This window comes from Gambusia affinis, linkage group LG22 (assembly GCF_019740435.1).
Source record: "Gambusia affinis linkage group LG22, SWU_Gaff_1.0, whole genome shotgun sequence".
NCBI lineage: Eukaryota > Metazoa > Chordata > Actinopteri > Cyprinodontiformes > Poeciliidae > Gambusia > Gambusia affinis.
In genome coordinates this window covers 7,444,579-7,470,523 of record NC_057889.1, presented here as the reverse complement: position 1 = coordinate 7,470,523, position 25,945 = coordinate 7,444,579, and the positions used below count along the sequence as shown (strand labels likewise).

At 37.6% G+C, this 25,945-nt stretch overlaps 3 protein-coding genes across 12 annotated transcripts; 2 read left to right on the top strand and 1 right to left on the bottom strand.

Moving 5' to 3' along the window:
• The first annotated feature begins 464 nt into the window (after window positions 1–464).
• On the top strand, window positions 465–6,385 carry rnf8 (ring finger protein 8, E3 ubiquitin protein ligase). Of its 5 annotated transcripts, none has more exons than XM_044107250.1 (9): window positions 465–716; window positions 943–1,071; window positions 1,940–2,391; window positions 3,396–3,603; window positions 3,813–3,875; window positions 4,025–4,114; window positions 4,188–4,295; window positions 4,477–4,681; window positions 5,997–6,385. In XM_044107250.1, the coding sequence occupies exons 1-9, from the start codon at window positions 594–596 to the stop codon at window positions 6,158–6,160; spliced, it is 1,542 nt and encodes a 513-aa protein (XP_043963185.1). In that variant the 5' UTR covers window positions 465–593; the 3' UTR covers window positions 6,161–6,385. The 5 variants fall into 5 exon arrangements, with proteins under 5 accessions (XP_043963185.1, XP_043963184.1, XP_043963188.1 ...); XM_044107249.1 differs by having other exon boundaries at window positions 5,994–6,385; XM_044107253.1 differs by having other exon boundaries at window positions 4,477–4,688.
• A 3,514-nt stretch (window positions 6,386–9,899) lies between these two features.
• On the top strand, window positions 9,900–14,705 carry tcte1 (t-complex-associated-testis-expressed 1). 2 transcript variants are annotated; one of them, XM_044107255.1, is made up of 5 exons: window positions 9,900–9,966; window positions 10,516–10,645; window positions 10,805–11,382; window positions 12,157–12,606; window positions 13,920–14,705. In XM_044107255.1, the coding sequence occupies exons 2-5, from the start codon at window positions 10,549–10,551 to the stop codon at window positions 14,100–14,102; spliced, it is 1,308 nt and encodes a 435-aa protein (XP_043963190.1). In that variant the 5' UTR covers window positions 9,900–9,966; window positions 10,516–10,548; the 3' UTR covers window positions 14,103–14,705. The 2 variants fall into 2 exon arrangements, with proteins under 2 accessions (XP_043963190.1, XP_043963189.1); XM_044107254.1 differs by lacking the exon at window positions 9,900–9,966 and adding an exon at window positions 10,381–10,405.
• Window positions 14,706–14,989: 284 nt separating this feature from the next.
• On the bottom strand, window positions 14,990–25,772 carry tmem151ba (transmembrane protein 151Ba). 5 transcript variants are annotated; one of them, XR_006369705.1, is made up of 4 exons: window positions 25,249–25,772; window positions 19,203–20,499; window positions 18,967–19,087; window positions 15,004–18,718 (listed from the first exon to the last, which is right to left on the bottom strand). XR_006369705.1 is itself a non-coding variant. In XM_044107248.1 (3 exons), the coding sequence occupies exons 1-3, from the start codon at window positions 25,330–25,332 to the stop codon at window positions 19,017–19,019; spliced, it is 1,452 nt and encodes a 483-aa protein (XP_043963183.1). In that variant the 5' UTR covers window positions 25,333–25,772; the 3' UTR covers window positions 15,004–19,016. The 5 variants fall into 5 exon arrangements, 3 of the variants coding, with proteins under 3 accessions (XP_043963181.1, XP_043963183.1, XP_043963182.1); XR_006369704.1 differs by having other exon boundaries at window positions 18,967–20,499; XM_044107248.1 differs by having other exon boundaries at window positions 15,004–19,087.
• Window positions 25,773–25,945: the final 173 nt, after the last annotated feature.

Genomic DNA, 25,945 nt, shown 5'->3' with positions numbered 1-25,945 from the left:
TTCTGAAGATAAAAAAGAGGTGGACTTTATTTATTTATTTATTTTTGATAAGATCACTTAAAAAAAAAGACTTTATTATTTTTATTTTATTATTTTTTTTTTCAAATGGAAAACACATAAATTAAGAGATCATCCAGTGATATTTAATGTATACGTAAAGAAAAAATGTGTTCAAAATATGAGGATGAATTATACATTGTTTGATTGTCTGCAAATAATGAATTCCTTTTATTTATTGACAATAAAAATGCCCTTGTTTGAATAATCAATAAATAAATAATGACAATACAGTTAGCAATAATAATAATAATAATAATAATAATAATAATAATAATAATAATAATAATAATAATAATAATAATAATAATAATAATAATAATAATAATAATAATAATAATAATAAAATGAAATGAAAAATAGTTGATCTGTAATGCTTTTATTTTTAAAATAAACTAACTGTTTCCGGCTTCTCTGGTAGCGTTGCAGAGCTTCAACGCTAGCACAGTAGGCAGTTGCAGCAGCGATATGGCAGAGAATTATAACGTTGGTAGGGTGTTTTAGGTCGGAGTGGCCTCCTACCGAAATGAGATAACATGGACAGCGTAACAACGGATTGCTGCTCGGCTGAGGAGGATGATTGCTCAGACTCGGATGTTTTATGTCTGATGAGAGTCGGAAAAAACTCGGACTGGCTCCGTTTGTTCGAAAACGCAGAGGTGCAGTTGGCTAATGTTAGCTAACAAGCAAAACTTAATGACTGTGAAGTTTTAAAGTTTATACATAAGTGTCCTAGTTGCCTCTCTAAATACGTATATATATCTGTTTATCTGTAGTGTGTTATTTGTGTGTTTGGCATTCAGTATGACGTAATTCACATTTTTTATGTCAAAGTAAGGTGCTGCAGAGGAAGACTAGGTTTCATGTTTATTTTTGACTGTGTAGGTCACTGTTGGACGGGGTTTAGAGGTAACCCACCAGCTGTTATCTTCAACCTGCCCTCTTATGATCTCCAGACTGCACTGTTCATTCAGGCAAAAGGAAGACGGCCAGTGGACAGTGACAGACAAGAAGGTGACCAGGTTTCTTTTGAGCTAAATACTCAATATGTCTTTAGTTGTCTCTTTTCTCCTCAGACATATGTAGTTAAATTCTAACTGATGCTTAATTAAACTAATTTCTTTATAACTCGATAGTCCATTTCTGCTTTATATTAAAATGAATTAAAGTGCTATTCCTGTTGGTGCTAGCCAGTTCTCTCATTGCCCCTATATAACCTTTGGAGTTCCGCAAGGTTCAGTCTCAAGACCATTATTTTTTTCTCACTGTTTTGTATTATATATTTTATATAGTCTGTTTTGAAAATTTCTAGCCCTTGTATACTAATGCCATTGACTCGTGTAGGCCTTTTGACCCTTATATCTCAGCTCACTGTTTAACCTGAATTAGTAACTGGTTCTCATGTAATTACATTGTTCTAAATGAATAGATTTCCTTCAATTCCTATTGACTCTTGTCACTGTCCTCTTCTCTTCTTCTATTACAGTCAAATTCTATTCATCCTCTATAACATCTGTACAAAACTATTGCTTTAGCTAAAGGATGCAAATGAGTAATGAGGTGAAAAATCCTAGTGGAAGAGCTAAACTTTCTTTTCAGTAAATAAAAGTCAATATAATTAATGGCAGGTGTCATCCCGAGAAGACAAAAGTTGTGTACAGTTTTCACCTTTCTTGAATCTCAAATTTCCTTTCCTAACTTAATAGCTTGTTAGAGACAACTCTAAAATGCAAATCAGGTGATACAGAGAGAGACTAACAGAAACAGGCAATGCTACTACTTGTAACAATGTAAACTATGTTCTTTAACTGTACTGTTTGTTATTATTTTGCGCTTCATGTACTACAGCAGCTTTTATACCCTGTGTTACTTTCCTTCCCAGAGTCTCAACGGTGTGTGGGTAAATGGAGAGCGGATACCTGCTGAGCAACCCCATCTGCTCCGACTCGGAGACTCCATCCAGCTTGGAGTTCCTTTATTAGGGACCAAAGTGGAATTTGACTACGTCCTCATCCAGCGGCCCCTCAAAGACATTAAGCCCTACCTGGTAAAGGAACATAGAGAGGATACCAAAGCAGCCCACACACCCAGAAAGTTCAAGAGGAAGTTGGGCGTAGAGGAGGTCGAGCCTTCTACCTCCAAGCACAAGCTCTACCGCTGCTCTTCTGCAGATAAATCGTTCGCAAAGCCCTGTCCTCTGTCTCCTGTGAAGGCAAGGCGGCAGCTCAGTCACACACAGCCAGAGGAGACAGTAACCAGCAGACAGGAGCATGAAGGAAAGCTGCCTCCTTCCGATGGATCCAGCTCTGCCTGGGACCTCGACAACCTGCAAATGTAAGGCAAAAAGCTTCTCCATTTGGTCGTCTTGGTTACGTTTGGTCAGTTAATTTCCTGCTATTAATGGTGGCTATTTGACTTGATAATTTTATTTTTTGATTAACTATTTCTGCTTCAGTTTTATTTACTAACGTAACACCCATGTCTGTCTGGATAGATAATGGGGTTTTTCATTTGTTGTAGTATATCAGTTTTATTTAGAGTTCAGGGTGCATTTGCTAGTTTTTATCACTTATCATTAGCTAAATATTGCTTACTTAAGTATGTTTTTTTATTAGTTATTGTAGTTTTATTTTTTTTTCTATACTTTGGTTGATTTTTAGGTGCAGAATTCACTTAAAAATGAAAGTATTGTGATTATTTATACACAGATTGGGTAATGAATATTTAACAGAAGATACTATTTTCAAAATATTTATTTAATTATTGTTGATTAGCTAACCGACTCTGACGTTTTCTCCCAACTTTTGCTGTGGCCATTTTGCAGACTAGGTAAAATGCCACCAGAATGATTACAGAGTGCCGTAATTTGCAGACGATGTAAACGGATTGTGTGGGGTAAAAAAAATTATAATTTCACATTCGTTTGAAAGGCTAATAAGTTGATTCATAAACACAAAATATGAATATTAAAAGTATAATTTCAGTATCTTTTTGTTTTAAAAAACGCACGATGTAATTCCAGAAAGTTATAGTTTTTAGCCATTAATTACTGTTTTTATTCATTTCACTTAACAAAAATGTTTTCTCAATTTCAGGTTTTGTTATATTGTTAGTTTTAGTGAACTATAATAACCTTACTAGATAGACAGTTGTTTCGCCAGCTACACAGTTTGGAGTTTCTCCTTATTTCTTGTTTTTTGGGGGGATTTTAAGTGTTAAGGAACACACCGTGTTAAATATTTGCTTTCTGTTTGTGTGTAATTTCTTTACAAACAGGTTTTCCTGTGAAAATTAAAAGGTAGAAGAGGAAAAGACATGTTATCTTTTTGTCTCTGCAGGTACAGCCAGAATATCCTGCTCCTGAGGGAGCAGGTTAGCGACACGCAGAGGCAGGTCAAGTCTCTGGAGGGCGAGCCCAGGCAGGCGGACCCTCTGCGGGAAGAGCAGGTCCGGGAGCTGCAGGGTCAGCTGGAGGCACTCAGAGCCAAGATGCACCGCATGGAGACGTTAGAGAAATCCTTCAGTGAAACAAAGAGACAGTTAGAGGTGCACTGTTTTTTTTTTTTTGTTACAACATGTTATAAATTCAAAATATTAAGCTTTTATGCATTTAAAAGACAAAACTACATAACTATCACTTACAGAACTTTGAAAAAGTATTCATACTTCACAATGCAATATTTATTCTTAACGAAACTGTATTTATTGTTAAACTCAAATACTCTATTGATCAAATTGCATTCCTATTTAATCAGGAGCAGAAAACCCAACAGCAAGAGGAGTTAATGAAAAAACAGCTTGAAGAGGCCTTGCAAGAGGTGAGAAACTCAAAAAAGCTTCTTAATAATAGTGATTTTGTGTATAACAAGATCATCATTGACAAACTAAAACAAGCAGTTTTTTCTGCTCTATTTGCGTATGTTGTGTGTCTGTGTAGCTTCAATTTGATGTAATTTATTTTCAACAGCAAAAAAAAGTGATAGATGAACTCGCCCTCTCTCGAAAAGGCTTTGAGGAAATTATATTGGCTAAAAACAAAGAGCTAGAAGTAACGAAGGTATGCTTTAATTTATAATGTTTTATTTCTTTTCTTCATGACTATCAACTTTTAAATCTTTTTGTTTGTGCAGGAGGAGAAAGAAAAGGCGAGAGCGCAGAAAGAAGAGGTAGTCACTCAAGTTACTGAAGTCCTAGAGAACGAGCTTCAATGCATCATCTGCTCAGAGCTCTTCATTGAGGTTGGTTTATAACCTCTTTCTAATATTTTATGAAACCACTAGGGGGCGCCTCAAATCAGATCTAATAATTAACAGTCTAAATAGTACAACTCAAAACAAACACAAAACTTGCTAAAAAAAAAAAAATCTTGTATTGAATAGTTATTTTAATTTTTAATATCTCCACTCACTCCTGTTCCAGGCTGTCATCCTAAACTGTGCCCACAGTTTCTGCTGTTACTGCATCAAGCAGTGGCGCAATAAAAAAGACGAGTGTCCCATCTGCCGCCAGGCCATCCAGTCCCAAACCCGCTGTCTGGCTTTGGATAACTGCATCGACCGCATGGTGGAGAACCTGAGCCTGGACATGAAGGCCCGGCGGCAGACCCTCGTCACTGAGAGGAAAGGTATGAGGTGCGTTCTGATGGCCGTCTGTAGTCATAGACACTCATACACCTGCACATTTTCATGCATTTTCATTTTGCAATAAAAATATTTGCTGTCATGAATTTCAGTTCCATCCAGAAAGTTGGATTCATTCATGATGGGCATGAATGTCATCAGTGTGTCATTTGTAGTAAACTTATTTAGTTCATTCTTTTCTTAAGAGTATTTTGTTGTAACCTTGCAACAAACACCGTTAATGTTTCATGGTATAGACGGCTTTGAAGCAGAGCCCATACATTTCTAGTTGTCTTGAAATCAGGGAATTTGTAGGAAGTAAGAGTTCAATGATTTCCTTAATTTTAGGTCATCAGCCGATAATTGCTTGTGAAACCGATCTTATCTACCTCTGCTGAGGTCTGAAAATCGCCCAAGTGGGTTATTAGCAATCATCTCCCCACTGTTGCCAACTTACTACAATTTGTGAATTTTCAGAAACCTCTAGCATCTTTTTCTCTCTCTCTCTTTTTTTTTTTTATTTCAAAATAGCTTCTAGCGACTAAATAGAAAATTTGGTTCTGTATTATTGGAGACATTGACAGCAGCGTCAGTTATAAAAACAAATGTACTACCCAAAATCAAGAACAGCAGGTCAAGCTTTTTAAAGACTGGTGATTGGCCAGAACACAACAGTCGGTGCAACCCCTAGTATAAAGTTAATATTATCGATCCGAGATGGACGTGTTTGGGGCATTTTTTTTCTTTTTAAACATCCAGTTGTGTCCAAGTTGCAACCATCTAATTGCTGATTTGACAATATGTCAAAGAACTTTGAGGGTAGTCCTTAATCTTTGTCATTACACCCTCTTTGAAATGCGCTAGAATCACCATCAGCAACACAGACTGTCATCATGATGCTGCTACCACCATGCTGGACACTTGGTAGTGTTTTTAAGATTAAAACCCTCATCCTGACTCCTGAAAACGTGTTTCTTGGCAACGTGGCCAAAAAGTTGGGCATCTGAAATCAAATCATGGAAATAATATTTACCGTAAGTAAAAGACAAAATTGTAATTGTAGGTTACAAATCTGGTTGCACGTTTTTAAGGCAGTAAAAGAGGCACCGTACATTAACAGCAGAGGTGCTGGTGGAAGGAAATAAATATTTCAGACACAAGATGGCAGTACTATAGAGCATGGTGACTTGACTTTTTGTGCTGGATGTTTTTGAGAATACGGTCAAAAAACTAAAGATAACCCATGAAACTAGGTATTCATTTGTAAGAGAAAAAAATGGACCAAACTCACCCTGTGTTTATCTTCGTTCTCTCCAGCAGCCGCCATCGCCGAGGTGATGGTGATCCACGATGACGACAGTAGCAGGACCAGTGACAGCAGCATGGTGTCCATAAACAGCAGTCTCAGCTCTGTGGTCTCTGTGGAGACGGACAGCAGCATCCATTTGGACTCCGAGGACAGTTTTGACGAATTGGACGATTAGCCCTTTTTGCTTTGTTTTTTTCTTAAATGTGAACCGGACTCTGTAGAGTTTTAGAATTCCCTGGAATGTTCTGGGGAGGTTTAGGATATTGTACAAAATGTTTCGGCCTCATCATGAGTCCACAAAATGTTCCTTGTGTTTGTTTTTGTAATGAGGCCATTTTGAGTTTTTCTGTGGATTTTCAGCGACAGGAATAAAGTTTCTTCCTATGCATTTTCACTATCATTCCTGCACATGTTCTTTTTTGTGTTTTAGCTATTTATACACTGACATCTTATAATACTTAAAACGTCTTTTACACCAGACGACAAACAAAGTGATTCTTTATTAGATGAAAAGTAATTATTCATAATTTTATGCAAGATTATATTATGTGGGCTAATGCATGTTCAGCCCACAGATTGTCTATTTTGTGTCATCATCATTTATCCACCTGAAAAGATTTATCAATGTTTAGAATAAATCCCAGCACCATACATCAGCTAAAAAAGTTATTAATTATTAGATGTCAAAAATGCCAATTTATCTATAAATCTGAAACAAATTATGAAGCATGATGTTCTTTGGGTTGATAAATCGTGATCACTTTTCCGCATCACTTGTGTACAATGATTTGCAAAAGCAATACAATCCCCTGATTGTATTGCCAATTTCTCACATTACAACCACCTTTGTTCCTTTTTTTTGTGAAGAAATTATTTTAAAAAAGCATTATGTAGGATGATTAAGCAAAAACATGGAAGCAGGTTAGATTTGATATGTAAGTAAGTATGTTGGCCTATCTCTAAAAGTTAAGGTTTGTGGTTGTAAATTGACAAAATTTGAGAACTTTTAACTGGTATGAATATTTTTGCAAGGTGTTACCATGAAATATTTTTTAAAAATATATAAAGGAGTAATTTAAAATCCGAATAAGAGCTAAAATAAATCTGAACAATCTTGTTGATTGGTACAAATTATTCTGCATTTGCATATGATGAATGATAAAAAGACAAGCATTTGTTGTTTTGGTCCAGAGTTGCTCTGCCTTCTGGGAATCGCTTGCCTTGCAAACCAGCTGTGCTGAAGGGACGTGTTAGCAGAAATAGAGAGAGCACCAATCACTCCCTCTGACTGCATCTTAGATTTTACCTAAGCTTTCTCTGCTTTTGTCAACCAAAACCCAATTTTCAACCAGTATAAAAAAGGCTTTTATATATTACATGGTTAATTCAGACATTTAATACAGGTTCTTGTGTGAAAGAAAGCGCTTACTTGGACTTAAACTCAAGAAAATATCCTCATTTGTTTCTGCTGAAACACTCAGATAGTCATGTGAAAAAGTGTTTCCTGATTATATTAGTCAAACACAAATGAAGTTATTAAACGAAGGCATTTTTTAAGAGAGAGAAAAACACGAACCTACAATATTTAAATCGGTTTGATGTTCTGAAACACTGAAGTGTGAAAAAAGCAGAAACACAAGACGGGGAGAAAACACTTTTTCACACCACTGTATCTATTAATAGGACTTTTTCTTTTTTTACTTTAATGCAAACGTGGCTTTACCATTTAACAGTATCACACATAAGTTTAGCAGTAGCTTTGGGTGTGGGTGTTAATTCTACAAAAAGATTTCTATTTCTAAAGAAATGTCTTCGGTTAAGCCCTTCTGTCTCCTGTTTTTCCAAAATTAAACGCTACGTTGCTTAGGAACTAATGCAACACCTCTTGGTGTTATGAGAGCAAATGGATGTGTGATGGCACAAGTGGTGCAATATTTTTAAAGTACACTGTTGTCACAAGGTGTTGTAGAAGGACAAAATGTGTTAAAGTAGTTCTCCAGACATTTGAGGGCACTTCAGTGGTGCTAAACAGCTGATTTCTTATGTTTTTGTCAAATGTTTCCATTCATTGAACAAATTGTAATATGAAAATTTATCAAATAAAGATAACTAAAGTGAATACGGTATGATGTGTTGTGAATAGTTTCTTGGTTTACGTGACATATACTTTTTTACTTAGAACTTGCTGATTTGAAAAGATTTTATTTTTCCATAAAATCAGTTAAAGACTGCTTTTTGCATAAACAGAGGTAATCTTTGTCTGAAGCAGATAAAAATAAATAAATAAATATAACTTTCTGGACTCATGACCATCTTGTGTGGGTAACCTGAAGATTTCCAAGAATATGCCATTTGATTTATACAAATCTGAAACTATAGATATTTGCAGCTGAATTATGTTGTTTCATCCCAACGCAATAGACTGATACCTGTGTGGTGCCTTGTCATTCACAAGCAGAGAAGCTTCACCTAGAGTACACATGGACAGCAGTTCATGGAGTAAATTCGCCTCCTGCATTGGCTGATGTCATGCCACTCCATTAAAGCCGAACTATAAGGGCAGCGTGTGTCCGTCAGGCCGAATTACACAAACACAGGACTGATGGACTGCCTGGGGAGTTCAGTTGGAGCCTTTCATCTTCCAATCCAACTGAACATCAGATACATGGAGGAAGCTCTTGATGCCTGTAATAACCATTATTCTCTCCCTGACACAATCTGTGTGACACATATGGGAAACATGGTTATAAAGGGTTTATAAAATCAATTCCTTCCCATTTTTCTGAATTTGTCAGTCAAGAAAATAGAAAAATGTACTGACTGTTTATATAAGTCACAAATTAAAATATCTGAAGAGATGAATTTTATCTAGGAATGTCAAAGATAAATAAAAATACCTTTTTCAGATCGCAATTTAGAAAAGAAATTGATGAAATGTATTATCACAGTTTTGTGCTACCTTAAGTTAAATCTACGACTTAGAAAATTACAGTCTATGACTTTTGTAAATTACCAAACGTGTTACAGAATGTGAAAAATAGGTGTACACGGCACTTTAAAAAAAATTGTATATTTATATTGGTGTTGTGAAGTACTTTACAAGAAACACTCAAGGAATATCCAGGTGACGGTTTACATTTTTTCATTGGTATCTCAGAAAATAAACAATGCGAATGCGAGTTGTAATTCTTGTAAGGAGATCCTTCCCTTTCTCCCACCTACTCCTTCTACACAGTGTCTGGGCACCTCATGTTGTTGTTTATTGGACAGATGGATTCACTCCATCCAGTGTTTTCTCATCCAAAAGACCTGTGATCCGTATCCCAGGACCATCTGGCTGTTTTGTAGAATGTGAATGTGGTTCTCCGCATGACCTTGCTCTTCCACACTGCCTGATAAAATAAATAAATAAATGAAAAACTAAACACAAAGAGACTTTATTGTCATGAAGGTTCTTAGTTTTTAATCTATCTGGAATATAATCCAAAAATACTGCTGCTTTGTATAATTTTAGTTGTCGGATTATCCCTATGTTGCTGACTTTCTTTATATGAAGTACTGTACAACAGTAACCAGTCGGAAGATATATTGACAGTCGATTTACATAGATTATTCAAGTGGAAGCATTTGAACGCTTACCTAGATATGACGGTGATTTTTACGTTCATTTCCTCCTGATTTAGAATTTTTTTACATAAAGCTCGCGAATGTCATTTTTTTGAGAACTCATAAATAAGAACTGGTGCTTTAAAATTGGGAGTGTACGTGTTTTTCTAAAATAGTTTGAACAGTGAATAAAACACCAAATCGAGTATGAATTTCTCTAACTTAGCTACCTCGAACGTTTGACATATAGTTAGCGTAACTATGTCAAACGCTCGAGATAAACAATAGTAGCTACAATTTCCTGAAACCGTAAACTAAACTGAAAGCGTTTCGTTTCCATAGAAACGGGCTAGTCCCGAAACCAGCACACACCAGGTTTGCTACGAAGGCCTCATATAAATTTAGTAGTACAATGTATCTGTATGTATAGTGAGTTGTTGTCTCAGGTTTAAACGGGCAGAATGATAGTGTTCAAGTCTGAAAAGTCAAAAATGTCTTTTATGAGTTTGTTTTCCGCTGGCCGCAGTTTGGCTAACGTTAGCTCCTTTAAGGGAACATTTAAAGAGATATCTTCAAGTTAGCAGCTTTTAATCTACATTTTAAAACGGCTAGAAACTCATTTAGATGAGCGCTTTTGTATTTTTCGCAAGGGTTTTTTTCTTCTTCTGCGACTAGAGATAGCCTATATCCAAAATGTGGACACTTTGGTCTTTATTAAGAAATAATTAACAACAGTATTCTTGTTTTATTCCTTAAGATAACGACAAAAGTGTTTGTAACTGCAAAGGTTTTCTGCTCTCTATGACAAATTTCGGTTTGTTTGTATTATTTATATATTTTTCACATATATCAGCTTGTTAAAATTTACATTGAATGTACGTTAAAAACATCCTCAATTTGTTCCATATCATTTTAATTTTTCAGAAACCATCCAAACCATTGGAGAACAAAATAAAAATGAGAATTATAATTGCCGAAGATCCAAACTGGTCCCTGGATTTGGTTCCCAGTTTGTCCAGCCTATGTCAACGATGCATTGCAGGCACAATTGAAGGTATTTTCGTTGTACCCTATTAAATCCTTGTCAGAAGTTCATTTTTCAGCAGAACAGCAACCTGAACTATGTAGCCTGCACTATATTAGAATTGTGTTGCTCTTTAATTGTGCCTCTTTTTATGAACTAACCTTACATTTAAATTTGTGCTTGTTACAGAAAATCGGGATTTATTTGAAAAACTCACACCCCAGCTGAAAGATTCAATTCAGCCGAGGTTGTCTCTTTCCCTGCCTCTGCATGTGACTGCCGACCTGGTCCCTGACGGTGTGTTCTGGAAGAGGTGCTGCCAGCAGCGGTGGAACATCTGTGACATTTCTCAGTATGGCCACAGCTGGAAACGAATGTTTTTCGAAAGGCACTTGGAGAACTTGATCGAACTTTTCGTCCCAGATGAAACAGAGTTAAAGGTCATTCTTGATGCGCTCCCTCTCTGTAAAAATTATGTCAAGAGGTTGAACATCACACAGCTGCTGCTGCCTTCAAGGAAGTTTGTTAAGGGGAGGGATGATGATCAGCATGAAATAGCAATGCTTACTAATGAGGAGGAAGATGATATGGCAGCTAGTCATTTTGACTTTGGGACTGTGTTGGCTGAGCTGATACACCTGGAAGAGCTCCATTTGGTGTATAGAATCAAACAATGTGGGATGAACTTTGAATGGTCAATGTTCCAAATAACCGACAGGGACTGCAGAGCCCTCACCATAGCTTTTAAGGCCTGCAAAACTCTAAAGGTAAACATAAATTTCTCTCATCAGTTTATACACAATAGAATGCAATTTATTTTATTTGCAGTTCTGTAAAAAAAGAAAAAAATTTATATTTTCATTTACACATTTTTTGTGGTATCCTTGCATGGCACACAAAAAAAATTAATAAAAATGGCTGCCTCTGGAGAGATGTTGTCACAGTTCGGACTTAAACCTGAACTTTCTGCTCTCTAAGCAGGCCATTTAAGCTCACTTTAGCAAAGATGACTGAGATTTCAAGGGTGGTAACACCATATTTCATGTTGTTACCACATGAAATATGGTAACAACATATTTGTTACCATATATGTTAACAAATATGCTAACATATATGTTAACAAACCTGACATAAGTCAGGTTTGCTTAAATTACTTTTGTCCCTTAACAAAAACTGTAATTTGTTTGTCTAATTGTAAAATTAGTTTGATGATCTGAAGCATTTAAGTGAGAAAAATAGAGAAAGTGAAGATATCTGTGAATGGCATGTCTACAAGCCCCTTTTTTGGTGTTTACACAGCTTTTATGGTTACATTTTTTTCAAAGTTTCTGGAACAGAACATTTACTTTAGGCTATGTCTGAAAGCATAAAATTAAGATTTACAAATTTCATGACATTTCCAGCTGTTTTCTAGGCACTTCTTTGTGTAAGGTTCACACAGCTGTTGCTCGGTATAAGTTAGCTTTTTTTGTTTTTTTCTTTAATATTACCATTCAATCAGCAGTTATGCTGACTATTTAAAGCCTCATATGTGTCTGCAGGTTCTGAGGATTCGTCAAAGTCAAATTGACGATAAAAAGTGTCGCCCGCTGCTGAGATGCCTTATGGACCATCCTTCCCTTATAGAGCTTGACTTATCCCACAACGTCATCAGAGATTCTGGTGCCAGGTCTGTTGCTGAGCTGCTCTCCAAGGGCCAACTGAAGAAACTCAACATTTGCAACAATGAAATCGACATATATGGAGCCAAAGCCTTAGCTCAGGTTCTGTCAAACAATTCCACTCTACAGTACCTAAACATGCGTCTGAACCAGGTGAAGGACGAAGGTGGGCAGGCCATTGCCGAGGCCTTGCAGAACAACACAACTTTGACATACCTGCACCTGGGAGGTAATGATTTGTCCTCCATAACTGCTATTGTGCTGTCAAAAGTGCTGCAACAGAATGAAACACTGAAGACCCTTAATCTGTCCTGCAACACTCTTGGAGAGGTAAGTTAACAAGTCGTTATTATTTATCTCTTTACAGCTACATTATTTTTGCTCCTTTGTGAATTGAAGCAAACTTGTACCTCTTAAAAGGATTAAAATACTTTTTAAACCTGTTCTATTTAACCATAATGTTCATGTCACAAGGCTTTAGTGGTAATCAGCGTTCTGATCACTACTACATCAGGAAATAATTTGCAGAAAGGTGTGTGAAATATACCAAAGTACCTCCTAGATCACCAATAGCAGAAATGTTATGCATGTTAATCTTTCTCTGATGTACTACGTCAATTAATATCTGATAAATAAGCAATAAATTGATGTATTTTATAGAACTGTGATTCTACATGTTTCATGTGACAATGTAGCCAGAAATGTTGTCACGGAATTTTTAAGTTCTCAAAGCTGTTTATGGTGTTCAGGCTCTAATTATAGAAACATGGATGAATGCAATTTCAAATATTTTTCCATACTTTACTTTTTCCACGCATATGAGTACCAAATTTAGGAAAAGTTATTGAGTGTTTGGCAAATTTATTAAAAATAGATAACCAGGAAATGGCAATTATGAAGATTTTCCCCAAATTGTCATAATGAGCTATTTGTGCATAGATTTTTGAGGAAAGAGATTGTAGAAATACAATTTGGATTAAGGCCGTAACATAACAAAATGTGGAAAAAGTGAAGTGCTGTGAATATGTTCCAGATGCACTGTAAGTAGCTGGAAAACACTTTTATCATTAAAAACTTGGTTTATGCAGCTAAAGTGTAGAAAAATAGCTTCCTTTGTTTTCACTTGATGACTGGTGCAGCCTGCACAGGCATGTCTACTGGAAGTAACCAGAATGGCTGTGAAGTACAGGGGTTTTCAATTATTCATAGACACGTGTGGAAAACATGTAGTAATGGAGAGCAGAGTTAAGTATTTCCCCATGAGACACATTTCTGACTTTTTATCTCTCTCACGCTCTCTCCTCTCAAAGATTTCATGGTATACTGTATCTCTGTCTGGAATACATTGCAGAGGATCAAAAGTCACCCACACAGCAGAAATGTAATACCATCAGTATCTGTGACCTTGGTTCAATCTTTGTAAAAATAGAAACGGTTGATTCTGCGTAAGAAAACAACTATTTGTCACTGGTGGCAGCAGCAATATGCAGTTCTGAAAGTGTGAGCAGGGAGTGGTGATTATACAAGGTTGTCAAATGTGTCTTTAAAGCTGTTACATTCTGGGATGTATCACAAGCATTGTGTTTCTTTGTTACATCACCAACAGTGCATGTGCGTCTGTGTCTTGTGTTGTGTTTGTGCAGGTCGGAGGAAAAGCTTTGGCAGAGGCGATGGTTCACAACCGCACTTTAATAGAATGTGATATCCGCCAGACAGACATGGATGAGGCGAATGCTGCCTCCATTAACAAGGCAATTTGGGACAATCAGTGTGCAGAGTGGGATAAGGAAGTTCAGCAGAGGAGAAGAAGTACCATCTGTGTTTAATATAAACCAGCATTATCAGATACAGAGTCTTACTCCATATCTGTATCTTAAACCACATTAATATGTTTTTCAAACACTACTTTATATACTTTTACTTTTAAATCTAAGGATTTACCTACCTTTCTGAATTTTAGGTTTGTTTGTTAGATGTTTTAAAAATGCAGCATATTTGTGGTTAAAAATATTTTTAGCATATACATTTATGAACCAAACAAACCATTCTGGAGGATTTCTAATGCTGCAAGTATGTATTCACATTAACATTGAAAATGGTGACAATTTAAGGCAAAGTAACTTGAAAAGGTGAGCCACAGCTTTGCAAAAGAGGCTACATCACCACAGCACCGTGAACATGCATCATTTGTTACTTGTTACTTGCAGGAACAAGTAACAAATGTTTAACACTTTGTTAAAAGGCTTAATAAACAAGAAAAGGTTATAGTACCTTAGAAAAAAAAGCCACTAGTAACTCACCATTACATTTTGACACTCACAAATTTCAATGTATTGCAACTGGGACAACAAAAAGCTCTTGATTTTTAAATGGAAGAAAAGTGATGCATAATTTTCAATATATTTTACAAATAAAAAGCCTGAAAAATGTGGCATGCATTGTCATTTCTGGTGCCCCTCTATAAAGGTATGTAATTTAATCTCAGTATGGATGCAGCACTTTTGTGACAAACAGACCAGAAAAGTCAGGTCTGAATACTGCTTGGCATTTTTCTAGCAGAGTTATTTAACAATTCATCCTAAAATGAACTGTTCAAAACTGCAACGCTACAAAAATATGACTATCCACAAAAACAGAAAGTCCTGAAAATTAACTCTGCAGAGAATCCCTGCAGTCACTCTCCTCATTACAATAGAAATAATAACAGAACAGATTTAGTGAGCATTTTCATTTATTGAAATTTTTACCCAGGTTTGAACAGATATTTGGTGTTTAGTCCTCATGTAACAGCAAGGCAGCTTTGTGGTGATACTGAAATACACAAAAATGTTTTCACTCAACATTTTCAACAGGTAGTAAATCAAGTACTGTGATTCATGACAGTAAATAAACATAATTTATTTTAACCTTCCAAAAAAAAAGTTAAAGGTAAAAAGTATAACCTCAATGACTCTTAGACAAAAAGACTGCGCTGCATGTGTTCAAGAGTGAATGCACCATCTTTTGCTGCCATTTCAAACAGTGCATTCAAGTGATTCATAAGTGTGGTTAAAGGGAAGGAAAACCATTCAGAAGATTAATTAAAGTTCACATGAAGTTGGTATCAGCTGTGTTGCACTAAGGATAGAATAGCTTGTCACCATTAAACACCTGGATGTCAAAGTTTTTCCTGCTGCTATGGCCTCAATGTTTCTGTGTGTGAGCGAAACATTCAGCTAAAGACCCACAAGAACAGTCGTTATTCTCAACTCTATCTTATTTACAGTACAAAGCCTCTCTGCCCTACATACACCAATTTATACAGATATAAAAAGATGAGCCCAAAGCATTCTGGACAGAAACAGTTCAGTCTATTGCTACAAACAAATAGGCTTGCCAGACACAATAAAAGGTTTAGTGCTTTGCATGACAAAATCTTTTATTCTAACAGAGGAAAGCTATTGGCCTTTCAGGCTGGCTTACACACCAAGCCGATTTTTTTTGTCACATTTAATGTAAACATTGCACCCATAAACAAATCTCCTCAAATAATTTTAATTTTTTTACAAATGACCATAATCAGACATCGCGGTCATTATGGTTGGATTGGCTGACTGATAATAAATTAGAAAATGGGATTGGATAATTTATGTAGTGGTCATCAAATTTAATTGGTTTTAGCCTAATCCATGCTGAGACATGACCCAATCCTTCACCACTCAGACATTTCTGTTGAAAATTAAAATAATATTAATCTATATCAGATATTTTTATTTTGCATTAGCTGAAGACGGTAACTTGCAACAATTACATAGATGGCATACTGTGACCTTTTAATTGTGGGACATTTGGATTTTACATTCTCAATGATTGCTCCTATAAAAAAATATGCCCTAAATACATTAAAAGTGCTAACAACTAGCTGTTATTTAAGCCAATAAAACTGTATTTCATTCCCTTTTAAATGTCCTAAAGCTAAATAAGAAAGTTCACAAATAGAGTTTGTACAGTCTCTCTGTTAGCCACAATGTTGCTATGTGTACGGCAGTGATATTGGGTATTGAAATTGGACACTTTAGGGGATGTTTGATTTGATTCTTCCAACTTGGAACTAGAAAAACGCAATTTCTGCATACCAGCGACTCACTCGCATCACAATAAAAAGAGAAAGAAATGTCAGCAGGAAAGTTGTTGCAAGCAAACTCATTGTCTCACACTATCCTGAGGTTGGCGGGACTTGCATAGGTGTTATTAATACAATTGAGGTTTGAAAGAATCTTTAATCCAGCCTCAGTTCTTATTTTTAATGTATTTTAGGTATTGCTATTAAGCTAGATCCAAACATAACACCTTGTGTGGAATACAGTGAGTGACAGATTGAGCAGACAAATACCGTTCATGGATTAGTACGTGATGAGAAGGACAGTGTCACTGACAGCAAACTGATTTAAATGAATAAGAAACCCCTTTGTTTTCAAATTATTGACCAACTATAAATATCCTTTTGATATTTTACTACTTTTGTGTATTACAACTCAGAGCTACTGAAGAAGGATAAAAAAGGCAAACTACAACAGCCTTTACACTCAATCTCACTGAAAACCTTTAGCGATTGCAATGTTATTCATTATATTTTACATTTAGAAAGGAAATCTTCACATTACAGGCCTGTGCTCTTACTTTGCACTTATCTAGGTCTATGCTATATCATATATGTTCTGGTTGTCCTGTAGGGATAACAGGAAGTACATCTAAGTCTTGTTTTCAGGTAATCCTGTCATCCTATTGAATGTGTCACTAACAGTGTCATGTCCAGGCCTGTTTTTAGAGTTACATGACAAGCTTTCTGGATGCCTCTCTGATATGCATCAGCAGCAGCACAGAGCTCACAAAACAATATCTGTGTTACATTATCTTGAAAGTCATTTTTGATTTATTTATCGTCTTATGAAAAACACCAGAAAGAGCGTTTGACACAACTTATAGGAAGATGCCATTTTCAACAACGATGACATCAGAAGACCAACGTCTCTGTGACATACCACAGAACGTTGTTCTGTAGTTTTATTGGGAAGAGGCTGAGATGAGAAGGTTCAGATTGTGAAAGTGGATGTTTCTTGGAAATGATTTACGTTAGGCACTTAAACGAAGAGGTAGCCTGAGTAGAACTGTCAAATGTGAAATAAAGAAAGACATTTAGAGTTCTCATGTCCTTCACCCACTAAATTATTCATCCTCATGCTGTTCTGTATTTGGCATGGAAGGGAGTATAATGTCATTGCAAACATGCTGATTTTCGATGACTAGATGCTTTATCTCTTCCAGACACTTAAAATGTTTTGTTTTTTTCTGTGCTGACCTTGAATGAATATGTCCAGGATTTGAGTTTTATTTTGATTTTCTATGTAGGCTTGACCGATGAGCTCATCAGAGGTACTTTTTATAAAGAAACTGCTGAGTCTCGTACATGTCTGTATTTTCCCTCGTGAGTCACATGACTCATGCAATGTGTATGTCTCTATTAATATCTCAGTATGTTTGTTATTTCACTTGTGCATCAGTAACGTATTGCAAATTTTTCACTTCTTATCAAACTCCTAATTTGTCCGAATTGAAGAAATGTTACCAAGACACTCATTCACCAATGTGACATTTCAAAGTAGGGTGTGACTTCTCTTGATATTTCCAAGATGGTACTCCCTCAATAGACAGCTAAGAACAGCTTGGTTGATTAAAGCCTTGTAATGGTTTTCTGTGCCAAACTTATCAGAATCATTTTTTAAATCTGTACCAGTAAAGGTCTGAACAAATCTTGTTATAACCTGTAGGTGGATCTTATGGTGAAGACATACAGACTGCTGAGGAGGTATTCATATCACTTGAATGCTTCACATTTTTTTACATTACAAGGTTGCAAACTTCAGTGTTTTTATTGGGATTTTTTGCTATAGACCAATACAAATTAGTGCATAATTTTGAAGTGGAAGGAAAATGCTAAATTATTTTAAAAAAATTTCTACAAGTATGAAAAGTGCGATATGCAAGGAGTCTAGTCTTCCTAAGTGAATGCTGTAATTACAGCTAAGTCATTTGGGAATATCTCTCTACCAGCTTTGCAAACTTAGACTGACATTTTTTCTCATTCACAGTCAGACTGAATGGTTAGTGTTGGCAAACATAAATCTTCTAGTCTTGCCATAGTTTCTCAATGGGACTTAGGCCATAAATATGCTATGATTTAATCAATTTCCACATAGCTTTGGCTGTCTATTTATTACTCTTATGATGAATTGATGAGTGCTAAAAGTGATGTTCAAAGCTTGGGACCTAATCCTACATTGAAATTCTCCACAATGTTCTTTTCTGACCTGTCTGTCTGCAGGTGTTCAAATCCAATCTGGTGCCCTTTTGCATATAATTTGCATGTTCTTGGGTTTTCTTCAAGTACTCCTGCTGCTTCCCTCTGTATGAAAACATGCAAGTTAAGTTAAATTATCAAAGTGCTCTTAGAATGGCTGTTCGTCTGTGTACGCATGAATCTATCATGATGCCCTGAGACGGACTGGATTGTCCTTGGTCTACTCTGCCTATAAAAATGGTGGATGGAGGATTTTCCTTCACTTCACTATCATGGTCTAACTTGGGTTGTGCTGACGTTTTGGATTGTAATGTGGCCAAAATGTGAAAAAGTGTAAGTACCTGAATACTCACAAAGCATTGTAAATGTACACACCCTCGCAAGCCAGGGTTAAAGATGTTTCTCAGCCTTCCTTTGTGTCATCACATTGGGCTCGCTGTGAGTCAAAGGGATGTCTCCACACAGGAGCCATTCCTGTGCAAAGAGCGGTGGTCGTGATTGAGACATCCTTCGTTGCGATGCACAATTAGCACAGGAAAGCACATAGCGTCCTGATAGGCCGGAGGGTTCTCCTCATTAGTCTGCTGACCTGACAGACAGCGAGTGCTCTCGGTGGGACAGGATTGCTCATTCAGGCTCCCGCTGCTCCTCCACAGGCAGCTCCGCCTGGACCCATACAGCCGGCCTAGGGAGAAGCGACTGGCGCTGAAGGGGATACGAGGGCTTGCTGTGTTGCAAATGCTCAGGGCGCTGCGGGAGAAGATGGAGGAGCTGCTGATGGCGCGGTGGCAGCGTTCACAATTCTGCCTGTAGCTGCCGTACCGCCCACTTGTGGAGTAGCTGTTGCAGCTCCCAGAAAGCTGGGCTAGATCCATCAGGACTGCCTCTGAGTAGCTGGGCACCAGCTGCTGGTTGGAGCGGATGTGCCATTCTAGCTCTGTGCTGTCGATGGTGTTGACCCGTGGGATGTGTCGGCAATACGGACGCTCCTCGGATGGCGTTGCTGGCACATAGTCAAAGCCGAATAGCTTCTCTACGTGGTAGTGCACGCAGGCTGTACGGTACTCCGTCAGCACCCGCAATGGCCAAGAGAGAGTGAACGCAGCTGCCACCCAGAAAGCAGAGTTGGAAGCATACCAGGGAGGATGGTTCAGGTCATAAAAGGCAATCATGTGCTCCTTAAAGTCCACATTCTTTAAGTGCATCCCCTCACGGGCCTCCATGTAATCATCCAGGCCCTCGTTTTCTGTAAAGAAGCGAGCCCGCTGCGTCAGGTAGGTGTTTTCTGACTCCACATTGGCAAAGCTAAAACACTTCGTGAACCTCAGCCTGCTAATGGGGAATCCCTCCAAACCTAGCAGCTGCTTCGAGATGTCCTTAACGCCACAGTTCCCATAGTCAAACTCTGTCTCAGCCACATGCGTGTTCACTCTCTCGTGGTAAACCTGCGTGGTGGTGTATGCGTCTCCGTTGCGGTAACGCGTCACCTGCCGCGTCCTCCTGACATAGTGGTAGCTGATGGCCTTCCACCAGATGCAGGGTGTGGCCTGCTGCATTCGCTGTATTCGCTCAGCCACACTGTCTACGTCCACCTTGTACAGCAGGTCGTTCCTGGCGTAGCAATGCCAGCACTCTACAAGGTACACCACATAGAGCATGACCAGGAAAGCCAGGGGGATGTAAATGTAGCCGTTGGAGCAGGGACTGTCGTGAAACATCATGGACTTTCCCTTGTAGGCACTGTCGAAGGAGAGACGCGTGACCTTGGTCACCTGGCACCAGGCTATCACTCCTACGCAGCCATACATCAACAGGGACAGCAGTAGGCATTTCCAGTGAGACTCCTGGCACAAAGACTTGGTCAGAGATTGTTTCTGAGGATGCTGCTGCAAGAAAAGAAGGGAAAACAGAAGTCAGCAGTAATAGTAAAGGTGACCTGTTAAGCTTCCTTAAAGAGGTTAGGGTAGGTCTGTTGTCTAACATGTTCATTACATTTTTCGTTCTCCATTTTGAGTCCCTTTCAGAATGAGCTGTTTTAGAGCCTCTTGTCACTTTAAATACAAATAAGCTGCTGCTGGCCACGCCCCCAGCTCAGTTTGAAAATGGCTGCAAACAGTTTTGGAATAGTACACATCTGTTTGAGAAGCAGAAGTAGAGCAGCAGCAAGTGGCTTCTAGATGGTAAGTTAATAACAAACCCCTTGTTTTTCTTTTATAGCAGCTGTTGTACAGCACATACAGCTGGCCAAACGTCCTGGACCTCCACTTGGGTTGCCAGGTGACCGGCTGGGCTTTGCTGGGGTTGCTAGGTAACACACTGGTTTTTCTGGGGTTGCTAGGTGATGGGTAGTGCCTGCTGATTTCTAAAGTCAGATTCTGGATGTTTTTGAAATGGCTCATTTCCCAGACATCAAAAGACATTAACTTATTGCTAAAAAAAATATATATTTATATATAGCAATAAGCTGTGTGGGTTTTTTTAAGCACTTGGTCAGTTTATAAAAGCAGTAGAAACATCAAGATTGTACAAAACTTGATTATTTTTTTTTAATACAGCAGCAAATATAACAAGACTTGACATAAACTAACATGCAAGTGCAAAAGTTAAAGGTAGTGGCTCATGCAACTAAAATATTTATAAAAATTCTCTGTTTCATAAGTGCTTTTGTATAGTTTATGCATGAGTTCTATCAACCTACTTGATGTTTTGAACTGTGCAAGACAATAAACTATTACCTGATTCACACACTGGCAATGGAAACATTCCTGACAAGTCTAAAAGCTTATTATCAGTGGCTGTCATTTCTATCGGTTTACAGACATTTGGTAAAAGAGTGGGATGTCCAAGTTTGTCCTGCTCAGCATTTTTATCTATTTGTTCTGGTCCAAACAACTGAGATACTGTCTCACATTTTTAGGTGATGTGTTTCTTGGCTCAGTTTGTTCATAAAAGTATGCAAGGGGTGGTTTTCAGTAGATCGCTTTGAAGACTGCCGTTCCAAAACCCATAAAATTTTCTCTGCTGGTTTGCCCTGCCAGTCAGCTGACTAAAAGAAGGCTACTACACTTTTTTTCTTGCTCACAAAAAGGAAACATTTGTCTATAAATGTCTCATTTTTACAACTCACTGTGTCATTGCTAAAAAAAAAAAACATGGCAATGTTGCAGGAATGCCATGCACCACAGTTATTATTAGTAAAGCTTTAATTTGGAAGCCATTAGCAGACATGTGTGAAGTAAACTGTGTTTTTCTATGTTTTTGCATAAAATCAAAATAGTAATACATAAATTATAAAGAAAAGAAATAATAACTGTATTAATCAATGTTATTTTGTGAGTTGCAGCAGAAATAACAGCTTGTTTTTCTATTTTTTAATAAAAGAAATCTTTGTAATGTAAGTAAGATTTCACAACAATCAAAACAACTGCTGCAGTTGTGTGGATTTTTCTTTAGGCCTTACCATAAAAACAGCAAAACCAGTAGATTACTGTTTTATTTTTATTTTAGCATGAACCGTGTCTCATAAAAGCCTGCTTTGCTCTGCAATGGGTTGACTGGTTGAAATCTTGCCATTTTATATCTATATCTAGATTAATAATTTTATTATGGCAGCCTCTTTTTTTAAGTGAAAAAATTATAAATATTTATTATATGTTGTATCCCAAATCCACCTTGAGTGTTTGCTGCTGAATAGCTCTATCATAGTCCTGGGATTTAGGTATGAGGACTGAAATAACTAAGAAAGAAAGCTGAATGTGTTCCTTTTCATCCAATTCTGGGTTGATTTACCCATATAAGTTTTATATTCTTATCCAGCTAAAACACCTACGGAAATCCGTTTTAAATTTTCTTTCAGATGCTCAGATTTTCATTTAAAATGTCTTTATGTTTTAAATAGTCCATTATAATGTGGATTTTACAAGATTGCAAGAAAAGTAGCACTACAGGTTATCTACTGTAACTAATATCTTCATCTGCTATTTCGCCTCAGGCTTATACTTCAGAAAAAAAGCTATTCAGATATAAATATTATAAATGTTAAAAAGGCTTCAGCTACATGTATTTTACATGAATTGTTCAAGGCATGTGTGATTTTGTAAAATAACTGCTTCAAAAAGAAAGACTGGGTTTTTATTTATTCTTTACTTTGAGATTAAGTTACTGCAGTAAAATAAGTAATAAGTGTACGTACAATGCAGTAAAATAGTTAACAACCAGCGGTGCCAGTGGCAGGGTTAGGGTAAAAGCCAAACATTTATTTGATTTCTGTAGCATGAAGCCGATGGCATCATTCATCACCCCAGAGAAAAGCGTGTCACAACGGCAGCATTAACAGCTAATCTGAAGAGCTACTGAGATTCAAAAGCCTCAGGAAGGACAGACGCTAGCAAAATAATTTAAATTAGACTTGTTAAAGCAGGTTGTGACAAATACTTTTGCACGCTACATGTTTTTATGCATTCGTTTCATAATGAATCCGACATATTGGTTCTGTGCTCTCTGAGTGACAGACAAACATAAATAATAGATGTTTTTCCCCTCTACAGTTATCCTCCCCACCCTGGTCACATGATCCCCAAGTGTCTTGCCAACCTATAAGGCAACATCCTGCAGGGTAAAGGGGATAAACAGTGAAACTCCCTACTGAGATAAACCAGTTGCAGGAAGACTATTTACTCAACAGAACCCTGCTCTTACTCCACTGACAATAATCAATACAACATGACATACTTTTAGGCTCATGTTACATTTTACAAGCTCTGTTCAAACACCAAAGGCAATGATGTTTATGTGTACTTTATTCTGGAGTGTAAGAGATTTGGAAATAAATGCACCTGTGTGCAGTAAAAGATCGTTTTCTAGGTGAAACTGATGTGAAAGGAACATGACACAGAAATTTTAGTGGCAACAAATAAGATGCCAATTAAATATCCACAGCCTGAAAACATGAAAGAGCTGGTCATTAGAGCCGACAGCGGCGAAGGAAAGGAAGTGACTCAGCACTATAAACACTGTAGGGCAGACATTTCTGTTACAATAACAAAGAAAAATCCCTGCATTTAGTAAATAACACCAAACTGCTACACAAAAATGCCTCAAAGGATTAAACGGGTTAAACTCATTACAGATTTCAGAAACATCTGCCCTCATGATCAACATTTACATCATACTGGTATTCTGTCGATGCTTTGCATTCAAGTGTCTGGAGGACTGATTCTCAGAATATCATCAACAATGTGTTTATTTCCGAAATTCAGATCAAAAATAGATTCACTGTGAGGTTTGTCTCAAGTTGGTTAGCTAGTTAATCAGTCACAGTGATTAAAATCATTATTTAGTGTGAGGAGGTGCCAAGTCTTGCTGGAAAAACAAACCACCGTCTCTTTAACACTTTTCAGTGGAGGAACATGTGAACTGTTCTAAAATATCCAGGTAGATTTCTACACTGACTCTGGATTTGATAAAACGCAGAGCAGATGACATGGATTTTTAAACCCTCACTGACTGTAAACTTCACACTTGATTTCAAGCACCTTGGGTTATGTTTCTCTCCACTTTGCCTCCAGACTCTGGGACCTTGTTTTCCAACTAAAATGCTCAAATTTACTTTTATATGTTGTATCTGGTTCAGAAGTAGATTAACACAATAAATCCAACACTGGTATTCCATGTCCTGAATACGTCAGTGTGTGTTAGCTGTTGCCACTTTTTTTTGTAACCACACTTTTTCCTTCCACTAAACTTTCTATTAATGTGCTTGAATACAACACCCTGTGAGTAACCAGCTTCTCTAGACATTATAATAATATTTGTAATAATTCATAAATCTCCTATTTTTAAGGAGAATATATTTCATGACATTAGTTCAATTTGCATTTTTTTAGTCATTGATTAGCCCTCGCATTCATTCTACAACCAAATATGAAGAAAACAGACAGACTGAAAACTTACATTTTTAATTTTCTTGTGTATCTCACCAGCTTACAGTATATTCTACAAAAGCCTCCACAGTTTGAGATGATACCTTATGCGCTCAGTACAAATCAGGACAGCAGTCTTCCTGAGTGGGAAAAAAAAAGACCCTTCATTGTGCCTTTAAATAAATGTCTCACACACTCAAGGATACTTTTTCTTGACATAATAAGAACAGCTAGGTTACATAAAAAGCCTCTTGTGTAATGGATGTGTAACTTATCCAGCAGTCTCCAAGAAAGATGTGATATTATAGCTTATAAAAATGCAGCCAACTCATCAATAACAAGTTTAACTACATGCAATCATGTGGGTAATTGCGTGTTTTTATAGTGAGGAAATCAAATATTTTCCTGCCAGAGAATATTTTGCTCTTGTGTGGCCCTTTCTTTATTTTCCTTCCTTTCACACCTTTGATTGCCTGTTGGGATCCACTTCAGGATCCCCAATGAGGTTCAGCGAGCCTCATTTTCAAAGATGCACAGCAATGTCCTTTGTACAGTCACTGACTCTAATTAAACCCTGATCATGCTGTTTTCATTAGCCTGCAGAGACCTATTCTGGTAGCCTATTAATGGAATCCGTCAGACCGATTAAAGGCTGTATTCATTTATTCCTCCCATTGATCTGGAGTGATCTAAACACTGCGAACAGCTTCTTACCTCCTCCCTGGGACTGGCCGCTGCCTCCTCTTGGACCGTGGTTGTGCTGCTCTCACTGGCCTCTGGAGCCGATGCTGGGGACATGATGACAGCGACACAAAAGCCGGAGCATGGATCTCCCGGTGGGATGAGTCTTTTCCAACTCAGGGCGAAACATAAATATCCGGAGAACCCCCTCCGCACGTCATCTAACCCGTCCCGGTCCGTCCGGAACCAGAGGACAAGGTCTGGAGAGATGCAGCATCCCTGCCTGTTTTTCCTTCTTTCTTTCCTTCTTTCAGGTGGGAAGTGTTCCGCTATATTGAAAATGAATCCAATCAAAAGGCTGAGCAGTCCGCTGCAGGAAAGGGCAAACGCGGCATGCAGTCAGCTTCTCTTCGTTGCTGACGGTGAAGCCAGTGAAAGTGTGATGCAGGACAAAGAGGCGAGACGGTGGGACACGTGTGAGCAGCCAGCCCGACAGTACAATGTAAATAATACACGTAGGAGCGCGGAGAGGCGCTGCTGCACAGGGAACCACCCTCTGCACGCCACTGAAGACACGCACTGGATGCAAGGTAGAGATAACAACCTTATAGGCTTAAAGATTTTTTTTTTGCTCTACAAAAATGTGCGCTGACAAAAACACACAAAGCTGGGTAATGACATGTTGACTTCTCCAGCATGATCACTATCGTTTTCAAAATGTGCACCGAAA

Coding starts and splice junctions, on each gene's coding strand:
- rnf8 (XM_044107249.1), top strand. CDS start 594: ATGGACAGCGTAACAACGGATTGCTGCTCGGCTGAGGAGGATGATTGC. Junction 3,876..4,024: donor TTGAAGAGGCCTTGCAAGAG/GTGAGAAACTCA, acceptor TATTTTCAACAG/CAAAAAAAAGTGATAGATGA. Junction 4,682..5,993: donor CCTCGTCACTGAGAGGAAAG/GTATGAGGTGCG, acceptor CGTTCTCTCCAG/CAGCCGCCATCGCCGAGGTG.
- tcte1 (XM_044107255.1), top strand. CDS start 10,549: ATGAGAATTATAATTGCCGAAGATCCAAACTGGTCCCTGGATTTGGTT. Junction 11,383..12,156: donor AGGCCTGCAAAACTCTAAAG/GTAAACATAAAT, acceptor ATGTGTCTGCAG/GTTCTGAGGATTCGTCAAAG. Junction 12,607..13,919: donor CCTGCAACACTCTTGGAGAG/GTAAGTTAACAA, acceptor GTGTTTGTGCAG/GTCGGAGGAAAAGCTTTGGC.
- tmem151ba (XM_044107246.1), bottom strand. CDS start 25,332: ATGTCCCCAGCATCGGCTCCAGAGGCCAGTGAGAGCAGCACAACCACG. Junction 20,500..25,248: donor CGGCCAGTCCCAGGGAGGAG/GTAAGAAGCTGT, acceptor CTTTTCTTGCAG/CAGCATCCTCAGAAACAATC.